The sequence below is a fragment of the Myzus persicae genome, unplaced genomic scaffold (assembly GCF_001856785.1).
Source record: "Myzus persicae strain clone G006 unplaced genomic scaffold, MPER_G0061.0, whole genome shotgun sequence".
Taxonomy (NCBI): Eukaryota; Metazoa; Arthropoda; class Insecta; order Hemiptera; family Aphididae; genus Myzus; species Myzus persicae.
Genome location: NW_019104013.1, coordinates 1 through 22,218, shown reverse-complemented (window position 1 = coordinate 22,218; position 22,218 = coordinate 1). Strand labels below are relative to the sequence as shown.

Here is a 22,218-nt window from a genome sequence, read left to right as displayed (position 1 = left end):
ATTTTATTTGATAATGTTATGACGATATAAATAAATATAGGTACCTAAGACAAGTGTGTATGAAGGTATATTTATTATTTATATGTTTTCATCAGCCTTTTCCTCCTCACACTGAAATAAAATTATAAATACGTGTCTAAAATAATACTAATACTTAATTTATATTATGATCGAGTTGTATACTTAACGCATAAGTATGATTGTATGATATCATTAAAATATATACTACGTATAAACGCAGTTATATAAAATTATAGATAATGAATATAATAAACAGAGAACGCAAACGTTTACATGTTGTATTGTTTTGTTGCATATCTTAGTGATAAAGTTTTAACTTTTTTTCTAAAGTTCTCTTTTGTGGTCACATATATACATCATATACAAATGAAGTTGATCACAAAAGCAGAATCATTTCATATCAATATACTTATAAATATGTATATATCAATGTCTTGAATGTAAATATGGTATAAAATATACAGGTATTTAAATGTACTCATTTTTTATTAAAAGTTATCAGCTTAGTCGTACATGGTAATATTATAAATTAAAAGTGACTAATATTATTTTACTATATCAATTTCAATAGTTGTATTATGCCTTCAAACAACTTGATAAAATTAATGATATTTTTCCAATACCTAGCTATACAGTATATTGCATTTATGTTAGCTCTAGAACGTAAGAGATGAAAATCTTAGATAAAATAATTTTAATAATCAAGTTTTATTCTGATAGTTATGTACTCAATAAATATAAAAGAATATAAAATAAACTTTAGACAAACAATTTAAAAAATACAATGACATCGTAACATATTATTCGTTTATTTATTTATTTTGACAAAATACAGAAAATGTAATTTGAAAATATTATGACATGAATCATAAAATACAGACAAAACTTAACTATTGTGTTGCGAAATCAAAACATAAACAATCATCATTTAATTACTAGTCATACAAATCGAAGAAAATATAACTAGGTAGTGGTCCAAAATTAACCACATGTATTACACAATGAAAAAATGTGACTGGGTGCATATGAATATCAACCGAAAGTAAACAATTGTAAAAAATAATCCAAATAATATGCATTTAACATTTTTTTAACTGTTATTTATAGAGTTAATTTTTTTTTAATCTAGCATAAAGTAACTAATTGAGACGTGTAATACAAAATTTAAGCTTACAAATCATCATTACATAGCCTAGTATTCTCCTGAAATACACTATTGCTTTGTATTGTTGTATTTGATAATAATATATAACTGTACATAATACTATAATTAATATATAACACAATAATTTTCAAAACATGCGAGCCATCGTATTATTAATTATAACTGCACCTTATCCTCGCTGAGTCTCTGTTCGCTTATTATATGTTAGTCTTCTGTCTCGTGGTCGAATTGTAACAGGATAACCGTGAACACTTCTCATCATTAAACCTAATTTTAACTTAATGTCTGTTAATTTGACATCTGTGTGTACGCTAAAATTTCTCAAGAATGTTGACAAAGTGGCTTTCATCGACAACATTGCATATTTGGATCCTGTGGTTTAAATTGAAATACAATAGTATTACTGTATAGATATTGAAATTTTATATTGAAACTATATTTTTTACAATTCTTATAACTTTACCTATGCAACCCCTTGGCCCGCCGCTAAAAGGTATAAAGCTATATTTATGACGTTTAGCGACATTTTCTGGGCTGAATCTTTCAGGGTCAAAAATCAAAGGATTCGGGTAAAAGTCAGGATTTTGATGAGTGGCTATTAAGGGTATAACACACGTTGTTCCTTTTGGTAGTACGTAATCACTTGAAACTTAAACACATTTAGTTTAATAATATTTTATTCACATATAGAACATTTTTTAATTCACTCACATATTTTAAGATCGTTTTGAAGTTCTCTGAGAATCACTGGTCCCACAGGGAACATTCGAAGTGTTTCTTTTATCACTTTTTCTAAGTACACAAGTCTAACAGTGTCTTCAATAGATATTTCAAGATCGCTCCCGCCAAATATTTCATAAATTTCATCGTATACTTTGTTCTGAAATATAAACAAATTTGTCAACAAAATAATTAGGTACTAACATTGTTTTGATTTCCATAAAAATAAAAACTCAATTAATCCAGTTCTATGATTTTAAATATTTTTTCGCATTTAAAATTAATACACACTCTAAAATTAATTATTTAAAAATTGCAACAACTGATTCAAGAATATTTTTGTTGTGCGTTACGTATTATATATTTACTTGGATATCTTGATGTATAGCTAACATCAAAAGACAAAAACAGACTGTGATAGAACTTGTATCACTGCCCTGTAATTAAATTAAAATACTTTATTAGAAATATATTTCATTGGAAGCATATACAAGATTTAATGGAAGATAACAGATATTTACCGCAGTCATCATTGTTACCACCTCATCCCTAATATCATTATCTGATAAGTTTCCTCCTTCAATGTTCAGTTTGAATAATATGTCCAAAAACAGTTTCGATTGGTTTTCTAAACAATAACCCGTATTATTTAGAAGTTATTTAAATTGTTTATGCTATATTTGGTTATACAGTTGCGCAAGAAATATAAAGCAAACAATGATTATTAAAATTCACAATCCTAAATTACTTACCATCGTCGTTGCCTGTGATGTCTATTTTAGCATCAATTGCTTCTCTTCTCTTGTCAAATTCAACTTTCTTTTCCTTGATCACCTAAAAATGTCAAATACACTTACATAAACAGGTTGTAACAAGGAATATGTTAGGCTAAAAATTAGAAAATTGTATGTTGAAAGAAATTCCTGGGAAAAGTATACAATGCTCTGTGGCTTATAAAATTTGTCGTATATATAAAACAATGTCCCTAAATCATCAAAAAAATTGTTCAAAAGTTGATAAATAATCACTGAAGTATTTACCTGAAGTACTTATTTTTAGATTATTGTCAATTGAACCGTAAAATAATTTTATTGCATTTATCAGTCTTATTAAACTTTTTCAAAAAATCATTGAATTAAGATCAACCATTAAATTACATTTTTACTTACATTCACCAACAAATAACTATAGTTGGTATTTTTGTTTTATACTCATATTTATTGAATGATTAATAGAATCATGTGTAAAATAATAAAGGCTGTTTAAATATCTTTTTACTAAATATTATAGAAAATTATTTCTGAATAATAATATGAACAATTCAAATCAATCAAATATTAAATAAGATGAAATAATTGTAAATGTAAAGCATTCAAAATCTAAAACCTGAGTTAAAAGTCAACATTAACTTCTGTTGATGACGAGCGACTAATGTCATTGAAAATGTTCATTGAAATCAAAGTCAAAAAAACAAACCTGTAACGGAAATTTTTTCACCGTTTCGAAGACTCTATGCTGTCCAGTGAATTTCAAATACATTGAATACACGAACTCCGGATATAACCATGGTTTGTAAATTCGCATCGCACATAAATCTGTTGCTCTTTAAAAACAAATTTACATGATAAATTGTAGGTAAGAAATGAAAAATTCAAATTAAATATTTAGGAGGAAAAGAGTTTAGGGGCTTATAACAAATCAGTGTTTCGTATTACCGTACAATTGCTTCGCCGAATTCACACTCTTTATTATTTGATTGAGTGTCAATATTGTAACCCATAGCGTTTTCTAGAAATACATTCTCCGTTAAATATTATAGAAAATGATCTCCAATCATTATACTTACGACAAATAGTATCAAGAGCAGCTGGTGCAATATATTCCCAAAGATCGAACGTTTGTGTTTTATTTAATTCCTTAGTTACGTTCCTGATAAGAATTTTATTTTTTTCGTTAAAAACAGGGAAAAACTGTTCCATAAGTTTTGAATTAAATGCTGGAGTGATCATTCGACGATGTTTCCGCCATTTATCAACTGTAATCGTTTTAAATTAATTTAAATTCTAAAAAATCTCCTTATATCCACTGAGAATGTGTTCAAATTTTGTACAAATGCGTTTCATTGAAACTTGTGTAAACAACTCACCTGGTGCAGTAAACAAACCTTCACCTGCGAAGTTCTTGAAAAATTCGTACATTCTTCCTTTTTGGAGCGCTTTTGAACTATTTAAGACAATCTAAAAAATTAATACAATAATACTTTTTTAAGTTATTAGTATTCAAAACTGGTGATGATATAAAGTCAAAAATGATAGAAACAAAATTGTATATTTTTTACAAAGATACTTAGGTACAAATCGTTATACTAATAAGACATATTTTTAAAACTTGAAATTTTTCTTTGTATTATATGATTAAATTTTTATAGTTATATCTGTAAAAAAATTAATTTTAAGTAGATTTATTTTGTATGTTGTGATATAAAAATATAATATGAAAATTAACTGTTTAATTCGATGACATTTGTCCAATACTTAATTACCATTATTGCTGAAAAATGTAATTACTTGTACGTCTTCTGGTTTAGTGATGGCAACTGCAAAATATTGTCCTAACCAAAAACTAAATGGCCCTGGATTATTGTATTGTTTCAAAAGCTCAAAGATTTTGCTCATGACCTCTGAAGAATATCAAAAATTATATGTTTTTAGTACATTCATTTTTTTGTAGCAATTTATCATTTTTATTACGTTCTTGTGATCCAATAAATTGAAGTCCTATTCCAACGATTGGGTATGACGGAGGTCCCGGCATTTTAACAGATAATTTTTCAAAATGCCTGTTATTCCATTTGAAGTAACACCACAACACCACAAGAATAACAACACTTAGGTACACAATTATGTCAATCATTTTATAGTTAAAATACAATGACTGGCTTTATTAAACAACGATTCTATTATATAAACATAAAACGCAGTATTATACTATATTCATCAATTAATTTAGTCTTGATTACATACGTTTGATCTAAATTAAAAACGAAAATTATCCCTTCACAGTGATATGTTCATATTAAAAAATTATATTTTCTCACTATTGTTAATTAAAACTTATTATCACTATAGTTTTCCAAAAGCTCTTGATTTCATTAATTTACCTATGTTGCACTCAATGACAGAAAACAACAAAAATAACTAATTGGTTTTATTCGGTGACTACCCTTTTTATATAAATATTGTCTAGAGTCATGTAATCCTATTATATAACAATACAATAAATTGTTGTATGAAGTCGGGATATACAGATAAAATCTATGAAGTGGACGCAGCAAGTGCCAGTACCTGATTTTAAACTTATTTAGGTACACTACATTAAAATGAATTGTAATTACATAATGATTACATAATTAAAATCCTACTGACCTTGGTGAAGTAGTCTTAAAATGTTGTACATTTTTTGTTTTTGTTTAGGAAGAATAATATGAACAAATTAAGGTTTTAAAATGCATTTCTTAGTACTCATGTATTTCATATGATAATGTTATGACGATATAAACTAATAAACTTACCAAAGACAAGTATTTATAAAACTATATTTATAAATTTTCATCAGCCTTCTACCACTCACACTGAAATAAAATTTTAATACTGTGACTTAAATTATAATCGTCGAGTTCTTTACTTACGATTCGACGCATAGGTATGATAATATAATATCATTGAAATATTTACTACATTTGTACGCAGCTACATAGAATTAGACATAATATACATAATGAACAGAGTATGCAGACGTTAAAACGTTTTTTGTTTCTTGTAGATCTTACAGATAAAGTTTTTACCCTTTTTTGGAAAGTACTGTCCCCATATTATATACATCATATACAAATGATGTTAATCGCTAAATCAGAATCATTGTATATAATACACACACACACACATATATATATATATATATATATATATCAATGTAACGATGTAATTATAATATAAACCTTAAATCAAAAATTAAGCAAGACATAATTCAAGCAGCTTTACTCGCATCAGGACACCGACACCGGTACAAGTGTACCCCGTGTGGTGGTTTGGCGGTGGAGTATGACACGGTACACAACTGTAGAAAGTACGGAAGTTAATATGGAAGTTAGGTTAGGTTAGGTTAGGCACTGCATCGACCGGTCAACGGCTTTAATAACCACTACCACAGGTTAAGACAACGTGATACTGTCGACTCTCCACCCACGCCGAAGGGTGTCAGGAGGGGACGGGAAAGACAAGTCGCGCTGGACAAGTACTGGTCGCCGGCCATGGCGTCTCTCTCTCTCTCTTGCTCGTACCGTTGGACCGACTCTACGAGGACCACAACTCATCACGCCAAGGTTAGTCTTTGAAAAACTGTTTTATTTTTTTCGGCACAATAAAATGACCATTTTATTCATTGAACAATTTGTACGAGACCGCGTTCTTTTGACGACACCTACGACCACCTCATACCAGATAGCGACCGGCCTACCGCGACAGTAGCTCTTGAACCGGTCATACGATTAGCTTGGAGACCGATTCTTAAGACTTATGATAGCGAGCACAAACTATTAATTGTTATATTATTATATAATATACCTGACGTAGGCGAGTATAAGTTACATTTTTATATGAATGTATTTATAGTAGTTAAAACAATAGTTATTATTATTTCTAATAATTCATCTGCAGTTAGTCATATTTTAGGGAAAATATAAGCAAATTAACATAAAGTTTTTTTTATGCCATCGGTCTGTGATAATTAATCGTCATATTGAACATCATAGGCGTGTGTACGCCTGGTACAGATGAGAAGATACTTTATTTTTAATTGCTGATAAATAGCGCAATACTCTTTAGGTATTATAAACCAATACAGAATATTATTATCTCGCCTTATGCAATCTAGCATAAACCTTATATTATTAAACAAGAACTGTGTATAAGAAGAGCCTGAGGGCAACGTAACTACATCTCGTAGTGATTTAGGCTGTTTTTACGAGAAAATACAATAATCTATAAATCTATATTATGTATATAATATTATCTTATCCTGTTAGTTGTTACCCTCTACCATCGTGTGTAAGAGTAATCGAGTAATTAAAGAGCGTCCTCTATGTTGTTACGCTTTCCATACGCTCATTTCCGGTCTAGTAGTATAAAGTATATTATGCATAGTACCTAAACGATTAAGATAATACGAATACAAATAATTTAAGATAAATAAAAACCTGAACGAACTGGACAAAACGGTTGGTACTAAAAACATACCACAGAGCACTAAACTCGTTTTTTTTTTGTAGACATTTTAACAACAAATTTGGACGAAATTTAATATTTATATGGGTGTGGTGGGAAAAAAATAATATTTATGTTCATTGCTATTATTGCTACCTTTTTAATCTCAACCGAGCTCATAAAAATAGATATTACTGGACATGTGATTAACGAACTGGTTTTAGCTGCGTAGGAACAGTACCGATAGTTACGACCGGCATCCATTTAAACTTATTATAACAATTTTAGTTATTTTGTTGCAATTAAAAAATATTATTCGTGAGCATTTGAAACTTTTGAGGGGTCTGCTCGTGTGTCTTTAAAAACGGAATATATTTAGGCAATATGCAGTTACGTTGCTATCTCAAATGGTATTTGTTTTATCAACATAAACGTAAAAGAAAATATGCCCCACCAACCAAAAATAATGAAAAATATTATTTTTCACTCAAAACACGCTTTACAGGAAAAACTCTCACGCATCGTAGTGTGGTCTAATTTTAGCAACTTCTTCCGGAAAGAGAGTTTAATATTTTAAAGGGCGTATTGGTCTTAAAACAAGCATAATAAAAATAATGAAAGCTTGTGAAAATAAGTCATATTCAAAAATGAAAAAAAAAATGTTAAATATTTAGAAATACAATTTTGAAAATCCAAGGGCTGTAAAAAGTGATTTTATTTCCAAAATTAAAAAAAGTATCGAACTCTGATCACTCTACGAGGTATCAGATTTTTCCCCGTAAGGCATGTTTTTGAGCAAATTAACCGGTGACGTGATGGCTCTTTAAATGGTCTCCTATATTTTATGCACACATTGACAATTAAAAATTCAATCAATGTATTATAGGAATACATTAATTCAAAATGCCACTGTGTTACTAATATTAAAAAAAATACTTTAATTGCTATATTATATTATAAATATAGGGGTACATAAGATATCCGAAAATGTTTCATCTGAAACGTATTTTAATCAAACATTTTCTTAGCCTAAATATTTTATTCGTGAGTTAGGTTACTTTACTGATCGGAGATGGTATGTCAGCTTAGGATATTTTATATTGTTATTACTTATTACTTATTAGTTATTACTAATATAGTAGCCGGTAAGTTGAATTAATATGATTGTTAAATTATGAGTGATGCTGGAAAAATATTAAATATACGTAGTATGTAAAATTGTGCTGTTTTGGAACCGAATTACAACAAAATGATAACCGTTATTATTTGTGTTAATATACAATTTTGTCCAAATTTGAACTTAAAATGTCTGTAAAAAGAAACTGTATTGAAGTATTTTTTAGATTTCTTAGTAAAGGAAAGAACTGCTTAAGTGGAACTTTGTTTTAAATTTTCAATCCTTAGCTATAAAAATTGAACATTTTATACATTTTTAACTACAAAATCATTTTAAATTTTCAACTTGATAAATGTTGACAAAATTTGAACTTTAAATGCTTCTAAAAAAAATCTTGCCTATGTATTTTTGATATTTTTCAACTGCTATTGTAACAATATATTATCTAGTCTTATATTAAATTGTCATGCTTTTTGACCAAGCCGATAAAATTTAAATGTTATAAAAATTAAATTATTATATTAATAGGTTTATAGTGGTGCGGGGTTATGATTATTCTACTGCTTGTATTTTTTTGGTATGGTATGTATATATATATATAAATATTCACTTACCTTATTCGCAGTGAGTGTTGCTCTGTGGTACTTTTACTTTGTATTACCTAGTTAACTAAGTTCTCTAAGGGGCAGTTTACCAATTGGGCCTAAAAGAGGGTCTTTGGACTATTTAAGACTATCTAAAAAATTAATACATTAATATTTTTTTTTGTTATTAATATTCAAAACTGAAGTGATATAAACTCTGAAAGTATAGAAAAAATATTTTTATATTTTTACAAATTTACTTTAGTACACGTCATCATACTAAAGAGGAAAAATATAATATGAATATAATAAAGTTTTTGAAAATTAACTGTTTAATTTGATGACATTTGAGTATTTTACCAATAATTAATCATCATTATTGCAAGTAAAGTATATATTTTCTACTGTAGGCTCATATATACATCATATACAAACGAAGTTAATCTCAAAAGCAGAATCATTTTATAATAATATATACAAATCTCACAATGTAACGACTTAAATATAATATTAAATATACAGGTATTTCAATGTACTCATTTTTTAAGAAAAGTTGTCAGCTTAGGTATTGCAGGTTGTTCATCATCATATGGAAAAATGAAATACTTATAGTCTTTAAAATCATGAATATTAATATTATTAGATTGTTGTTTTAACAAACTGCAACCCCTTGACCGTGGAATTCAAAATTATTTACCTACGTTTAATTGTTGAGGGTCACAGGTTACTACGTGTTTTACTTTGGTTTTAAAAAGAATAATATACCTATGCCGTATGTACCAGTGCATCATAATTCATAACGCAAAGTTATGTAAATTAAAATTTATATTTATCGTTAAAAAATTGCTTATTGTAAAAATACATTTCGAAAATGTATTATTTAAAAATTGCAAACACAACTTAAAAAATATTTTCATTGTGTGATAGGCATTTAATACTTGGTTTTATATCTTGATGTATGGCTAATATCAAAAGACAAACCTGATTATTACAGCACTTTTATCACTACCTTGTAATTAAATTAAAAATATTTTTTCAAACATATTTCATGAGAAGAATACACATGATATTATTTAAAATAATAATTATTTACACCAAACATCATAGTTACAACCTAAGTTTGTTTTAATTTGGTTAAACATTCTTTATTATGGACCAAACAGTTGAGTTAATTCAAATGTTCAATACACAGTTTAATCTTACAAATTAACATAATTTAATACCACCATTTTTTGTATTATTATAATCAATAATAAACAAGATACACTTATTTAAAACTGATGTCCAACACAAAAATATTTAAAACTCAAATGTTTTATACAGGGGTAGAGGTGGTTGGAATGCAAGATAACTCTGCAGTCCCCTAACTCTGACGGTGGTTAAAAAGCTTCCCCTCCAAAAAATTAGGATTTTATACATTAGACATTATACATACAATTATATATAGAACGCTTAAGAACTATGAGGAGGCATTAGTCCCCTCAAGAATTTTTTACCACTTTAAGCTCTAGTTTTAGACGTTTTAAGAATAACTGGCTTAGACTAGTTACGATATCGTTCAAGTACTAAATAATAATATTAAAAAAGGTATTACAAAAAATAAAATATAAATAAATATAAAATAAACAAGTTTGGCCAAAACAATTTTAAAATACAATGGCATATTATAACCAAAACATAGAAAACATCATTCAACAACTAGTCACAACAAATTGGAAAAAATATAGTTGTTCAAGATTAGCCAAATATTATGTTACACTGTTTAAAAATGTCAACATGCACATAAAAATGGCAACTAAAATTGAAAAATGTTAAAACCCAAACAAAATAAAATGCATTCAAGATTTGTAATTGTTATTTATTAAGACAATTTTTTTATCGAGTATTTAAGTCGCTAATTTAGATGTGATACACAACATGTAAACTATGCTTACAAATTAACATTATTTAGCCGGGTAACAATACACTAATATTATAAATAATTACAACTGATATACAACAATACTCAAAACACACGAGTCACCATATCATTCTATAATAATTGCGCATTATCCTCGCTGAGTCTCATTTCGCTTATTATATGTTGGTCTTCTGTCTCGTGATCGAATCGTAACAGGATAACCGTGAACGCTTCTCATCAATACACCTAATTTTAACTTAATGTCTGTTAATTTGACATCTGTGTGTACGCTGAAATGTCTCAAGAATGTTGACACAAGGACTTTCATCGACAACATGGCATATTTAGATCCTGTCGTTTAAATTGAAATAAGATACTATTACAATATAATAAACATATTGAAGTTATATATTATTTTAATTTCACAAAATATTATTTTACCGATACAACCCCTCGGACCACCACTGAAAGGAATAAAGCTATATTTATGACGTTTATCGATATTTTCTTTGCTGAATCTTTCAGGATCAAAAATTTCAGGATTCGGGTACAAATCAGGACTGTGGTGTGTGCTTAATAGGGATATAACACACGTTGTTCCTTTTGGCAGTACGTAATCATTTGAAACTTAAATACATTTGTTTAAATAGTATTTTATACACATGTTGGACATTTTTAAATTTACTCACATATTTTTAGATCTTCTTGAACTTCTCTGAGTACTAATGGCCCAGCAGGAAACATTCGAAGGGTTTCTTTTATCACTTTTTCCAGGTACACAAGTCTAACAGTGTCTTCAATAGATATTTCTTGATCACTTTTGCCAAATATTTCGTAAATTTCATCGTATACTTTATCCTAAAATAGAAATCAAATTTTTCAACAAAATACTTAAGTGGCTACAATGATGAGGTTTCCATAAAAATTAAAAATTAAAACGTAAAACTATATTTCAAAGACATTTTTGATTTGTGTATTTAACAATAGTTTACAATGTACACTGTTAACAATAATGTATTTTAATATAAAACAGTTGTACAACTTCAGTAATATAACGTGTTTTGGCATATGCTAGCTACGTAATATATATTTACTTGGATATCTTGATGCATGGCTAATATCAAAAGACAAAAACAGACTGTGATAGAACTGGTATCACTACCCTGTAAGTACATTTATACATTTTATTCGAAATACATTTCACGAGAAGAATAAACAAGATATTATTTTAAAAAATAAATATTTACCCCGAACATCATTGTTACAACCTCATCCCTAATATCGTTTTCTGATAAGTTTCCTCCTTCAATGTTCAGTTTTAACAATATGTCCAAAAACAGTTTTGATTGGTTTTCTAAACAATAATCAATTTTACTTGGAGGTTGTTATTTTTTTAATTTTAATTCATTTTACTATATTTAGTTGAAGTATCTATAAATGTAGCAAGCAATGATTATTAAAATGTATTGTCCTACATTACTCACCATCTTCATTGCCTGTAACAACTATTTTATCATCAATTGCTTTTTTTCTCTGGTCAAATTCATCTTTTTTTTCCTTGATCACCTAAAAATGTCAAATACCAAATAGAAACAGGATGTAACAAGGAATCTGTTAGACTGACAATAAGAAAATTGTGCATTGAAAGAAATTAATGGAAAATAAGTATAATGATCTTTGTCTAATAAAATTTGCGTACACATTAGTTATATCGTCCTAAAATCGATAAAATGAATTGCTTAAAAAGTTGTTAAATAATTGCTAGATCTTCATCCTGAACGTAGTCCTAGTGTATAATCAAATGAACCGTCCAATACTTAATATCTTAAATTTATCAATCTGATAAATCGTTTTAAATAGATTATCGAGTCAAAATCAAAGTCAAAAAAATTACATTTTAACATAATTATTATATTCACCAGCAAATCACTTTAGTTATTATTTTCGTTTTATATTCATATTTTTTGAATAAATAATAGTGTTATTTGTCAATCAAAAATGGGTGACCGGAAGTATTTAAGAAAAAATATAGAATATTATTTTTGAATTAAAATATGAACAATTCAAATCTACTAGTATAAAATAAAATGAAATGATTTTAAATCAAAATTTTAAAGAAATTTGACACCCATGAATGTCTAGAAACATAATATGTTGTGTAATACTATTGAATATTAATACAGTAGCCACGATTCCACGAACTATTTATACATTGCACGGATCCTACGTTTTTATTATTCTACATACATAATTTATTACTTGTTTTTTGGCTAAAAACAATTATTAAATCACAGAATATTAAAACTATTATCAGACATAAAAATCGAGATGTATAATATTTTCGAAAAACTTCGTATCTATATTTATACATAAAAATTAGTATATTGTATTAAATAAGTATTAATAAATAAACTATTTTTATTTTTCATTGTTTTTTTTTTTTTTATTATTTTCTATGATTTATTTTCTTCACTTTATTTCACATTTACACGCTTTACGACTGCAATGAACTTTCTACAATAACTAAATTAATACTTTCCCGAAACATAAACACAATTTAATATATTGTTTAAAAGTCTAAAAAAATAGAGTAGTTATTTCATCGTCATTACTCAATAAGTCCTATACAACGGGCATGATAGCGATGTATAAAAATAAACGACCAATGTCATTGGAAATGTTCATTGAAATTCTTAAGTCAAAAATACATACTTGTAATGGAAATTTTTTGACTGTTTCGACGACTTTTTGCTGTCCAGTGAGTTTCGAATACATTGAAAACACGATTTCCGGATATAACCAAGGTTTGTAAATTCGCATCGCGCCTAAATCTAATGCTCTATATAACAAATTTAAGCGATTAATTTCATGTAACAATTAATGAAAGATGCTATTTAAATGTTGATAAAGAAAAGTGTTTACAGGGACTTATAAAAAACCAATGTTTCATATTACCGTACAATTGCTTCGCCGAATTTACACTCTTTATTATTTGATTGAGTGTCAATATTGTAATCCATAGCATTTTCTATAAATAAATTCTCCGTTAGTAATCATAGAAAGATTCTCAAATCATCAAACAGAGGTAGTAATGAACTTATGACAAATAGTGTCAAGAGCAGCTGGTGTTATATATCCCCAGAGATAGAACTTTGTGTTTTTTTTAATTCCTTAGTTACGTTCCTGATAAGAACTTTATATATTTTTCGTTAAACACAGGGAAACACTGTTCCAAAAGTTTTGAATTAAAAGCGGGGATGATCATAAAACCTTTCTTTAAAACTGATGTCCAACACAAAAATATTCAAAACTCATAATTTGATGAAGGATTTTATATATTAGACATTATACATACAATTATATATAGAACGCTTAAGAAATATGAGGAGGCATTAGACCCCTCTAGAATTTTTTACCAATTTAAGCCCTGGTTTTAGACGTTATAATAGTAACTGGTTTAGACTATAGTTACGATAACGTTCAAGTATTAAATAATAACATAAAAAAAGGTATTACAAAAAATAAAATGTAAATGAATATAAAATAAACAAGTTTGGCCAAAACAATTTTAAAATACAATGGCATATTAAAACCAAAACATAAAAAACATCATTCAACAACTAGTCACAACAAATTGGAAAAAATATAGTTGTTCAAGATTGGCCAGATGTGTTACTTTGTTCAAAAATTTCGACATGTGTATATAAATGGCAACCAAAATTAAACAATTGTAAAAACCAATCAAAATAAAATGCATTCAAGGTTTTTTTAATTGTTATTTATTAAGTAAATTTTTTTTTTCGAGTATAAAGTCACTAATTTAGATGTGATAAACAAAATGTAAACTAAGCTTACAAATTAACATTATTTAGCTGGGTAACAATACAGTATCGTTATAAATTACGACTAATATATGTCAAAAATATATTCAAAACATACGAGTCACCATATCATTCTATAATGATTAAGCATTATCCTCGCTGCGTCCCATTTCGCTTATTATGTGTTGGTCTTCTATCTCGTGGTCGAATTGTCACAGGATAACCGTGAACACTTCTCATCAATAAACCTAATTTTAACTTAATTTCTGTTAATTTGACATCTGTGTGTACGCTGAAATGTCTCAAGAATGTTGACACAAGTACTTTCATCGACAACATGGCATATTTAGATCCTGCCGTTTAAATTGAAATAAGATACTATTACAATATAATATACATATTAAAGTTGTACATAATTATTATTTCACAAAATATAACTTTACCTATACAACCTCTTGGACCACCACTAAAAGCCATAAAGCTATATTTATGACGTTTTTTGATATTTTCAGGGCTGAATCTTTCAGGATCAAATATTTCAGGATTCGGGTACAAATCAGGATTACGATGTGTGCCTATTGGGGTTATAACACATGTTGTTCCTTTTGGCAGTACGTAATCATTTGAAACTTAAATACATTTGATTAAATAGTATTTTATACACAGGTAGGACATTTTTAAATTCACTCACATATTTTTAGATCTTCTTGAACTTCTCTGAGTAGCACTGGCCCCACAGGATACATTCGAAGGGTTTCTTTTAAAACTTTTTCTAAGTACACAAGTCTAACAGTGTCTTCAATAGATATTTCTTGATCACTTTTGCCAAATATTTCGTAAATTTCATCGTATACTTGATCCTAAATTTTAAATCAAATTTATCAATAAAATAATTAAGTAGCTACATTGATTAGGATTCCATAAAAATTTAAAACTTAAAAGTAAAACGTTTTTGATTTATGTATCTAACAATAGTGAACAACAATGTACACTGTTAACATACGTATTCTTATGTAAAACAGTGGTACAACTAACTTCAATAATATAACGTGTTTTTTCATATGCTAGCTACGTAATATATATTTACTTGGATATCTTGATGTATGGCTAACATCAAAAGACAAAAACAGACTGTGATAGCACCGGTATCACTACCCTGTAAGTACATTTATACATTTTAATCGAAATATATTTCACAAGAAGAATTAACAAGATATTATTTTAAAAAACAAATATTTACCCCGAACATCGTTGTTACAACCTCATCCCTAATATCGTTTTCTGATAAGTTTCCTCCTTCTATGTTCAGTTTTAACAATATGTCCAAAAACAGTTTTGATTGGTTTTCTAAACAATAATCTATATATTTAGAAGTTATTATTTTTTAATTTTAATTCATTTTACTATATTTGGTTATACTGTAGAAATATCTATTAATGTAGAAAGCAATGATTATTGAAATGTATTGTCCTACATTACTTACCATCTTCATTGTCTGTAACAACTGATTTAGCGTCAATTGCTTTTTTTCTTTGGTCAAATTCATCTTTTTTTTCCTTGATCACCTAAAAATGTCAATTATCTTATATAAACAGGATATAACAAGGAATATTTTAGGCTGACAATTAGAAAATTGTACATTAAAAGTAATTAATGGAAAATATTTATATTGCTCTTTGGCTAAAAAAATTTGAGTATATATTAGTTATATTGTCGTAAAATCGACAAGATCAAATGCTTAAAAAGTTGTTAAATTATTGCTAGATCTTAACCCTGAACGTAGGCCTAGTGTATAGTCAATTGAACCTTCCAATACTTGTATTACGTTTATCAGTCTGAAAAATTGTTTTAAATAGATTATTGAGTTAAAATCAAACATTAAATTAATTTTTAACATAATTATTATATTCACCAACAAATCACATTATTTGGTATTTTCGTTTTATACTCATAATATTTTTTGAATGAATAATAGTGTCATTTGTAAATTAAAAACAGCTTACCAGAATTTTTTTTTTTGCAAAAATAGTGTAAAGTAAAATTAAATGATTTTAAATCAAAATCATTCAAAAACAAAAAACCGGGTAAAAGTCAACATTACTTTTAAAGAAATTTGATACCAATGAATGTGTAGAAACATAATAATATGTAGTATAATACTATCGAATACAGGAGCTACGATTTAACGAACTATACATTATACGGATCCTACCTTTTTATTACTCTACATACATAATTTATGACTGGTTTTTTGGCTTCACATTATTATTAGTTCACAGAATATTTAAAGTATTATCAGAAAAAAAAATATAGATATAATATTTTCGAAGAACTTCGTATTTATATTTATACATGAAAACTAGTATACCTATTGTATTAAATAAGTATTAATAAATAATTGTTTTCCCCTCGTGCGGAACTACCCTTATTATTAAACACTTGCTGGCCGAGTGCAGATCCAACGAGGAAGAACGAAAAAAGTATAACATACCAATGAACCTGTACGAGATGATCGGTCGCGACTGCCTACCAGAAAACATATCGTTCCTCGAGGCATAAAAAATTAGACAAAAACATGTAATAATTAAATAGAATAAGTCACTAATTTTGTATAAGCTGTTCTTTTTTTTATCTCTCCTATTTTAAGCATATATTTATGAGTATATAATTGTATTAAACTCATAAGCTAATGGCCTATGCAGCCGAAGCTGTAATTATCAATAAAAAAAATTATAAAAAAATAAATTATTGTTATTTTTCATGTTTTTTTTTTTATTTTGGTATATTTTCTATGATTTTTTTCCTCCGGAAATCGCTTTATTACACATTTATACACTTAACGACAGCAATGCACTTTCTACAATAGCTATATTCCTACTTTCCCGAAACATAAACACAATTTAATATATTGTTTAATAGTCTAGAAAAAGAGAGTAGTTATTTCATCGTCATTACTCAATAAGTCCTACACAACGGGCATGATAGCGATGTTTAATAATGAGCGACCAATGTCATTGAAATTCATAAGTAAAAAACACTTACTTGTAATGGGAATTCTTTTACTGTTTCGAAGATTTTTTGCTGTCCAGTGAGTTTCAAATACATTGAAAACACGATTTCCGGATATAACCATGGTTTGTAAATTCGCGTCGCGCCTAAATCTGTTGCTCTATATAAACAAATTAATTTCATGTAACAATTAATAAAAGATGCAAATTAAATGTTGAGAAGGATGTTACTTGCGTCCCAAAAAAAATATATTTTTCAGGTTGTAAATTTGACCGGTAAGTTGAGTCCCGTTTTGGGGGACGCAAGTCAGCCATATTATTATTATCGATATTATCTTCAGAAATCATTAAAATCGATAGTATAGAGTCACTAAAACCGATAGTTCATAAATTGTAAATTCTGTGTGATTCTGTAATGATTTATTATGACAAAATGTTTAACATGCATTTTTTTATTTTTTTTTATTATATTATACTATATTTATTATGACAAAATGTATAACATGAATTTGTATATTATTATTATTATTATTAATATTGCAATTGAATTGAACTGATAACTTATTATAACCATTTTTATATTGTTATTATTATAAATTAAATTTGTTTCATCAATGTACATTTTTATATCGATTATATCGATATTTTGGGACGCAATTAGGTCATAGAAAAAGGTATACCGGGACGCAAATACGCTATGACCCTTTGGAATCTTTTTTTTGCGGGACGCAACTCACCTACTGATAATAATTTAGTATGCTCCCATTAAGAAAGTAAAGCGTTTACAGGGACTTATAAAAAACCAATGTTTCATATTACCGTACAATTGCTTCGGCGAATTCACTCTTATTTGATTGAGTGTCAATATTGTAACCCATAGCGTTTTCTAGAAAACATTCTCCGTCAGTAATTATAGAAAGATTCTCAAATCATCAAAGATAGTTGGTAATGTACTTACGACAAATAGTATCAAGAGCAACGGCCTCAATATAGTGCCAGAGATCGAAAGTTTGTGTTTTATTTAATTCCTTTGTAATATTCCTGATAAAAATTTTATTTTTTTCGTTAAACACGGGGAAAAACTGTTCCAAAAGATTTGCATTAAATGCGGGCGTGATCATGCGACGATGTTTCCGCCATTTATCAACTGTAATTGTTTTACGTAGTTTTAAATTATTGTAATATTGAATTCTAAAAAATATGCTATTATTCACTGAGAATAGTTTTATTCAATTTTTGTACAAATTCGTTTCGTTTAGACTTTTGTATATCACTTACCTGGTGCCGTAAACAAACCTTCACCTAAAAGGATCTTAAAAAAGTCGTACATTCGGCCTTTCTGGAGTGCCTTTGAACTATTTAAGACAATCTGAAAAATGAATACAGTATAATTTTTTTTAACTTATTAATATTCAAAACTGGAAATCATATAAAGTCAAAAAGAATAAAAACCAATTTTATATTTTTTACAAAGGGCAGACATCGTTATAATAAAAAGAAGTCCTTTTAAAATTCAAAATTTTTCTATTAAATTTTTTAATTTATTAAAAAAATAAATTGTCATTAGAATTGATTTACACTTAGTGATATAAAAATATAACATGAAAACTAACTTTTAATTTTAATGACATTTGACCAATTATTAATAATCATTATTGCAATAAATATGTAATTACTTGTAAGTCTTCTGGTTTAGTGATGACAACTGCAAAATATGGTCCTAACCAAAAACTAAATGGCCCTGGCGTATTGTAATCTTTCAAAAGCTCAAATACTTTGCTCATGACCTCTGAATAATATAGAATAATAAATATTAATAATATATTTTTTATTTTTTATAGCAATATATTATTTTCATTACGTTCTTGTGATCCAAAAAATTGATGTCCTATCCCAACGATTGGGTACGACTGAGGTCCCGGCATTCTAGCTGATAATTTTTCAAAATGCCTGTTATTCCATTTGAAGTAACACCACAAAACCACAAGAATAGCAACACTTAAGTAAACAATTACGTCAATCATTTTACAATTAAAATACAATGAATTAAGGCTGTATTAAACAATGATTCTATTATATAAACATAAAACACAGTATTTATAGTATTATAATATATTCATTAATAAATTTAGTCTTAATTACACACGCTTGATCTAAATTAAAAACGAATATTATTCTTCCACAGTGATATATAAATATTACAAAATTATATTTTTACACTACTATTGTTAATTAATAATTATTATCACTATAGTTTTTCCCTGCCATTGATTTCATAAATTTACCTATGTTGCACTCAATGACTGAATACAACAAAAATAACTAATAATTTTTATTCACTAACATACCCTTTTTATATGTATTGTCTAAGGTCATGTAATCCTATTATATAACGATGCAGTTAAACTTGTTAGTGGGGATTGATATACAAAAGATATATGATGCAGTCACAACAAGTGCCAGTATTTGATTTTAAACATATTCAGGTCCACTACATTCAAATGCATTGCCTATAAAATTAAATTCCTACTTACCTTGGTGAAGTAGTCTTAAAATGTCGTACCTTTATCATATTTTTTTTTTTATTATTAAGGAAGAATAATATAAAAGAATTAAGCTGTTTAATTGTATTTCTTTGTACTTATGTATTCCATTTGATAATTTTATGATGATATAAATTTATATAGGTGATATGTATGTTACCTACCTAATTAATATTTATACTATTATGTAATCGGTATCGACGACCGCGCGATACTGCGATAGCCGTTTCATATTATAATAAACAGTCTTAATTAAATCGTACCCGCTGTAAGTTGTCTTGTCGTCCGCTGCTCCCCGCGTGTCTGTCTAAATATGTGCAAACATAATATTTGGCGACGAAGAAAATGCGTTATACGTTTTTTTGTTTGTTAAAAATGTATAAAGGAAATCTTATAGATTATAATGTGCGTGATTAATTTATGAAAAGTGTTTAGTTTTTTTTGTGGTCTTGCAAGCGTACAAACGAAGTTCATAATGTCGAACACAATTTCGTCTTATGTGCCAGATCAGGAACCGTTTAAAAATTATCTTGATCGTTTAAGGGCTCAGTTGTCAGTGTTAAAAGTGAAAGACGATCAGCGTCAAAAACACCTCTTTGCGTTTATAGGTTCAGAAGCCTACAGTCAATTGAAGAACGCATGTTTACCGTGTCATCCCTCAGAAAAGACTTTTGAAGAACTAGTCACATATTTGGACGCGATATATTCGCCACGGCGTTTAGTGTTGAGTGACCGTTTTAAATTTAATCAGTGCTGTCAAAGTCCGGGGGAATCGGTACAAGAATTTATCACTACGTTAAAAAAGTTAGCAAGTCACTGTGAATTTGACACATTTTTGGACGATGCACTTCGCGACAGACTAATTGTAGGTCTAGCGGATGAAGCTTGCCAAAGAAAATTGCTGGGAGAGTCATCACTAACTTTTCAGAAAGCATGTGAAAAAGCTTTGGACTCAGAATTAGTGAAAAATCAGTCCAATCATATAAAAAATAAATTTTAAGTAAATTGGATCGTAAAAAATTACAAAAATAAACCACAGTCAATGACAGATCAGTTAAAGAAAAATACCAGTGCAGTACCAAGTAGTAGTCTGTCAATCAATCAAAGCGCCGAGGGGTCAAAACGAGGTAGTCAATCGTACAGTCAGTCACAACAGGGATCAAGTAAAGAGACGAGTCAATGTTACCGGTGTGGAAGAACTCATGATGCTCGTAACTGTCCAGCAAAACAATGGGAGTGTTTTAATTGCAAACTAAAAGGACTTGTATCGGTAATGTGTAGAAATAAGAAAAAAATTGTTAAATTAATAGAAACTGTTAATAATTTACAATGTATAAATAGTATTGAAGGTTTAAAAGTAAATGAACCACTCATTATTGATTTGATTGTAAATGATCAGTTAATGACATTTGAAGTCGATAGTGGTGCTTCAGTTACTGTAATACCAAAAGTGATTTTCGACAGATATTTTGGAAAGACTAAATTAAAAAAAGAAAAATTTAATCTGTCATCAGTAAATGGGGAATCTTTAACAGTAGTTGGTCAATTAATTGTAAATGTGTGTTCCTCAAAAAATGAAATTATTAAATTACCGTTAATTGTAACAGAAAATTGTGTAAAAAAGTCACTTTTGGGTCGTTCGTGGTTAAATGAATTGTTTCCTGAATGGAAAAATATTTTTAATTGTCATAAAATAAAATTTGAATGTAATGAAATAAATTGTAAAAAAATTGAAGGTATAAAAAAAAGCAATGAAAATCAAGTGAATGACATAGTGAGTGAAATTAAGTTGAAATTTCCGGGTGTAGTGAAAAGGTTGGTCAATGAGGTAGAATGTATAAAAAATCATGAAGTAAATTTGGAACTAAGAGAAAATAGTGTACCGAAATTTCAAAGGGCGTACCAAGTGCCTTATGCGTTAAAACCTGCAGTGGAAGAAGAACTGGTGAGATTAGAAAAGGAAGGGGTAATATCGCATGTGGTAACAAGTGAGTGGGCGTCTCCGATAGTAATAGTTCCAAAAAAAAATAATAAAATACGAATTTGTGTCGATTTTAAAAATACATTAAATCCTTACG

General features: G+C 28.1%; 2 protein-coding genes across 2 annotated transcripts; one reads left to right on the top strand and one right to left on the bottom strand.

The window, feature by feature from the left end:
- Positions 1-928: 928 nt before the first annotated feature.
- On the bottom strand, positions 929-20,173 carry LOC111037582. The gene is given in 33 exon segments (XM_022320240.1): positions 929-1,558; positions 1,650-1,835; positions 1,898-2,066; positions 2,275-2,343; positions 2,428-2,534; positions 2,659-2,740; positions 3,383-3,509; positions 3,622-3,694; positions 3,753-3,941; positions 4,053-4,143; positions 4,474-4,586; positions 4,657-4,844; positions 10,918-11,119; positions 11,210-11,395; positions 11,458-11,626; positions 11,863-11,931; positions 12,016-12,122; positions 12,253-12,334; positions 13,481-13,607; positions 13,724-13,796; positions 14,708-14,728; positions 14,730-14,942; positions 15,033-15,218; positions 15,281-15,449; positions 15,677-15,745; positions 15,830-15,948; positions 16,073-16,154; positions 17,632-17,758; positions 18,417-18,483; positions 18,556-18,744; positions 18,876-18,966; positions 19,274-19,386; positions 19,459-20,173. Coding segments are annotated over 33 exon segments (4,221 nt in total). The 5' UTR covers positions 19,622-20,173; the 3' UTR covers positions 929-1,355.
- Positions 20,174-20,257: 84 nt separating this feature from the next.
- Positions 20,258-21,158, top strand: LOC111037593. Its single transcript, XM_022320248.1, has one exon. It carries the CDS (start codon positions 20,616-20,618, stop codon positions 21,138-21,140), a length of 525 nt encoding a protein of 174 aa, XP_022175940.1. The 5' UTR covers positions 20,258-20,615; the 3' UTR covers positions 21,141-21,158.
- The last annotated feature ends 1,060 nt before the right edge of the window (positions 21,159-22,218 follow it).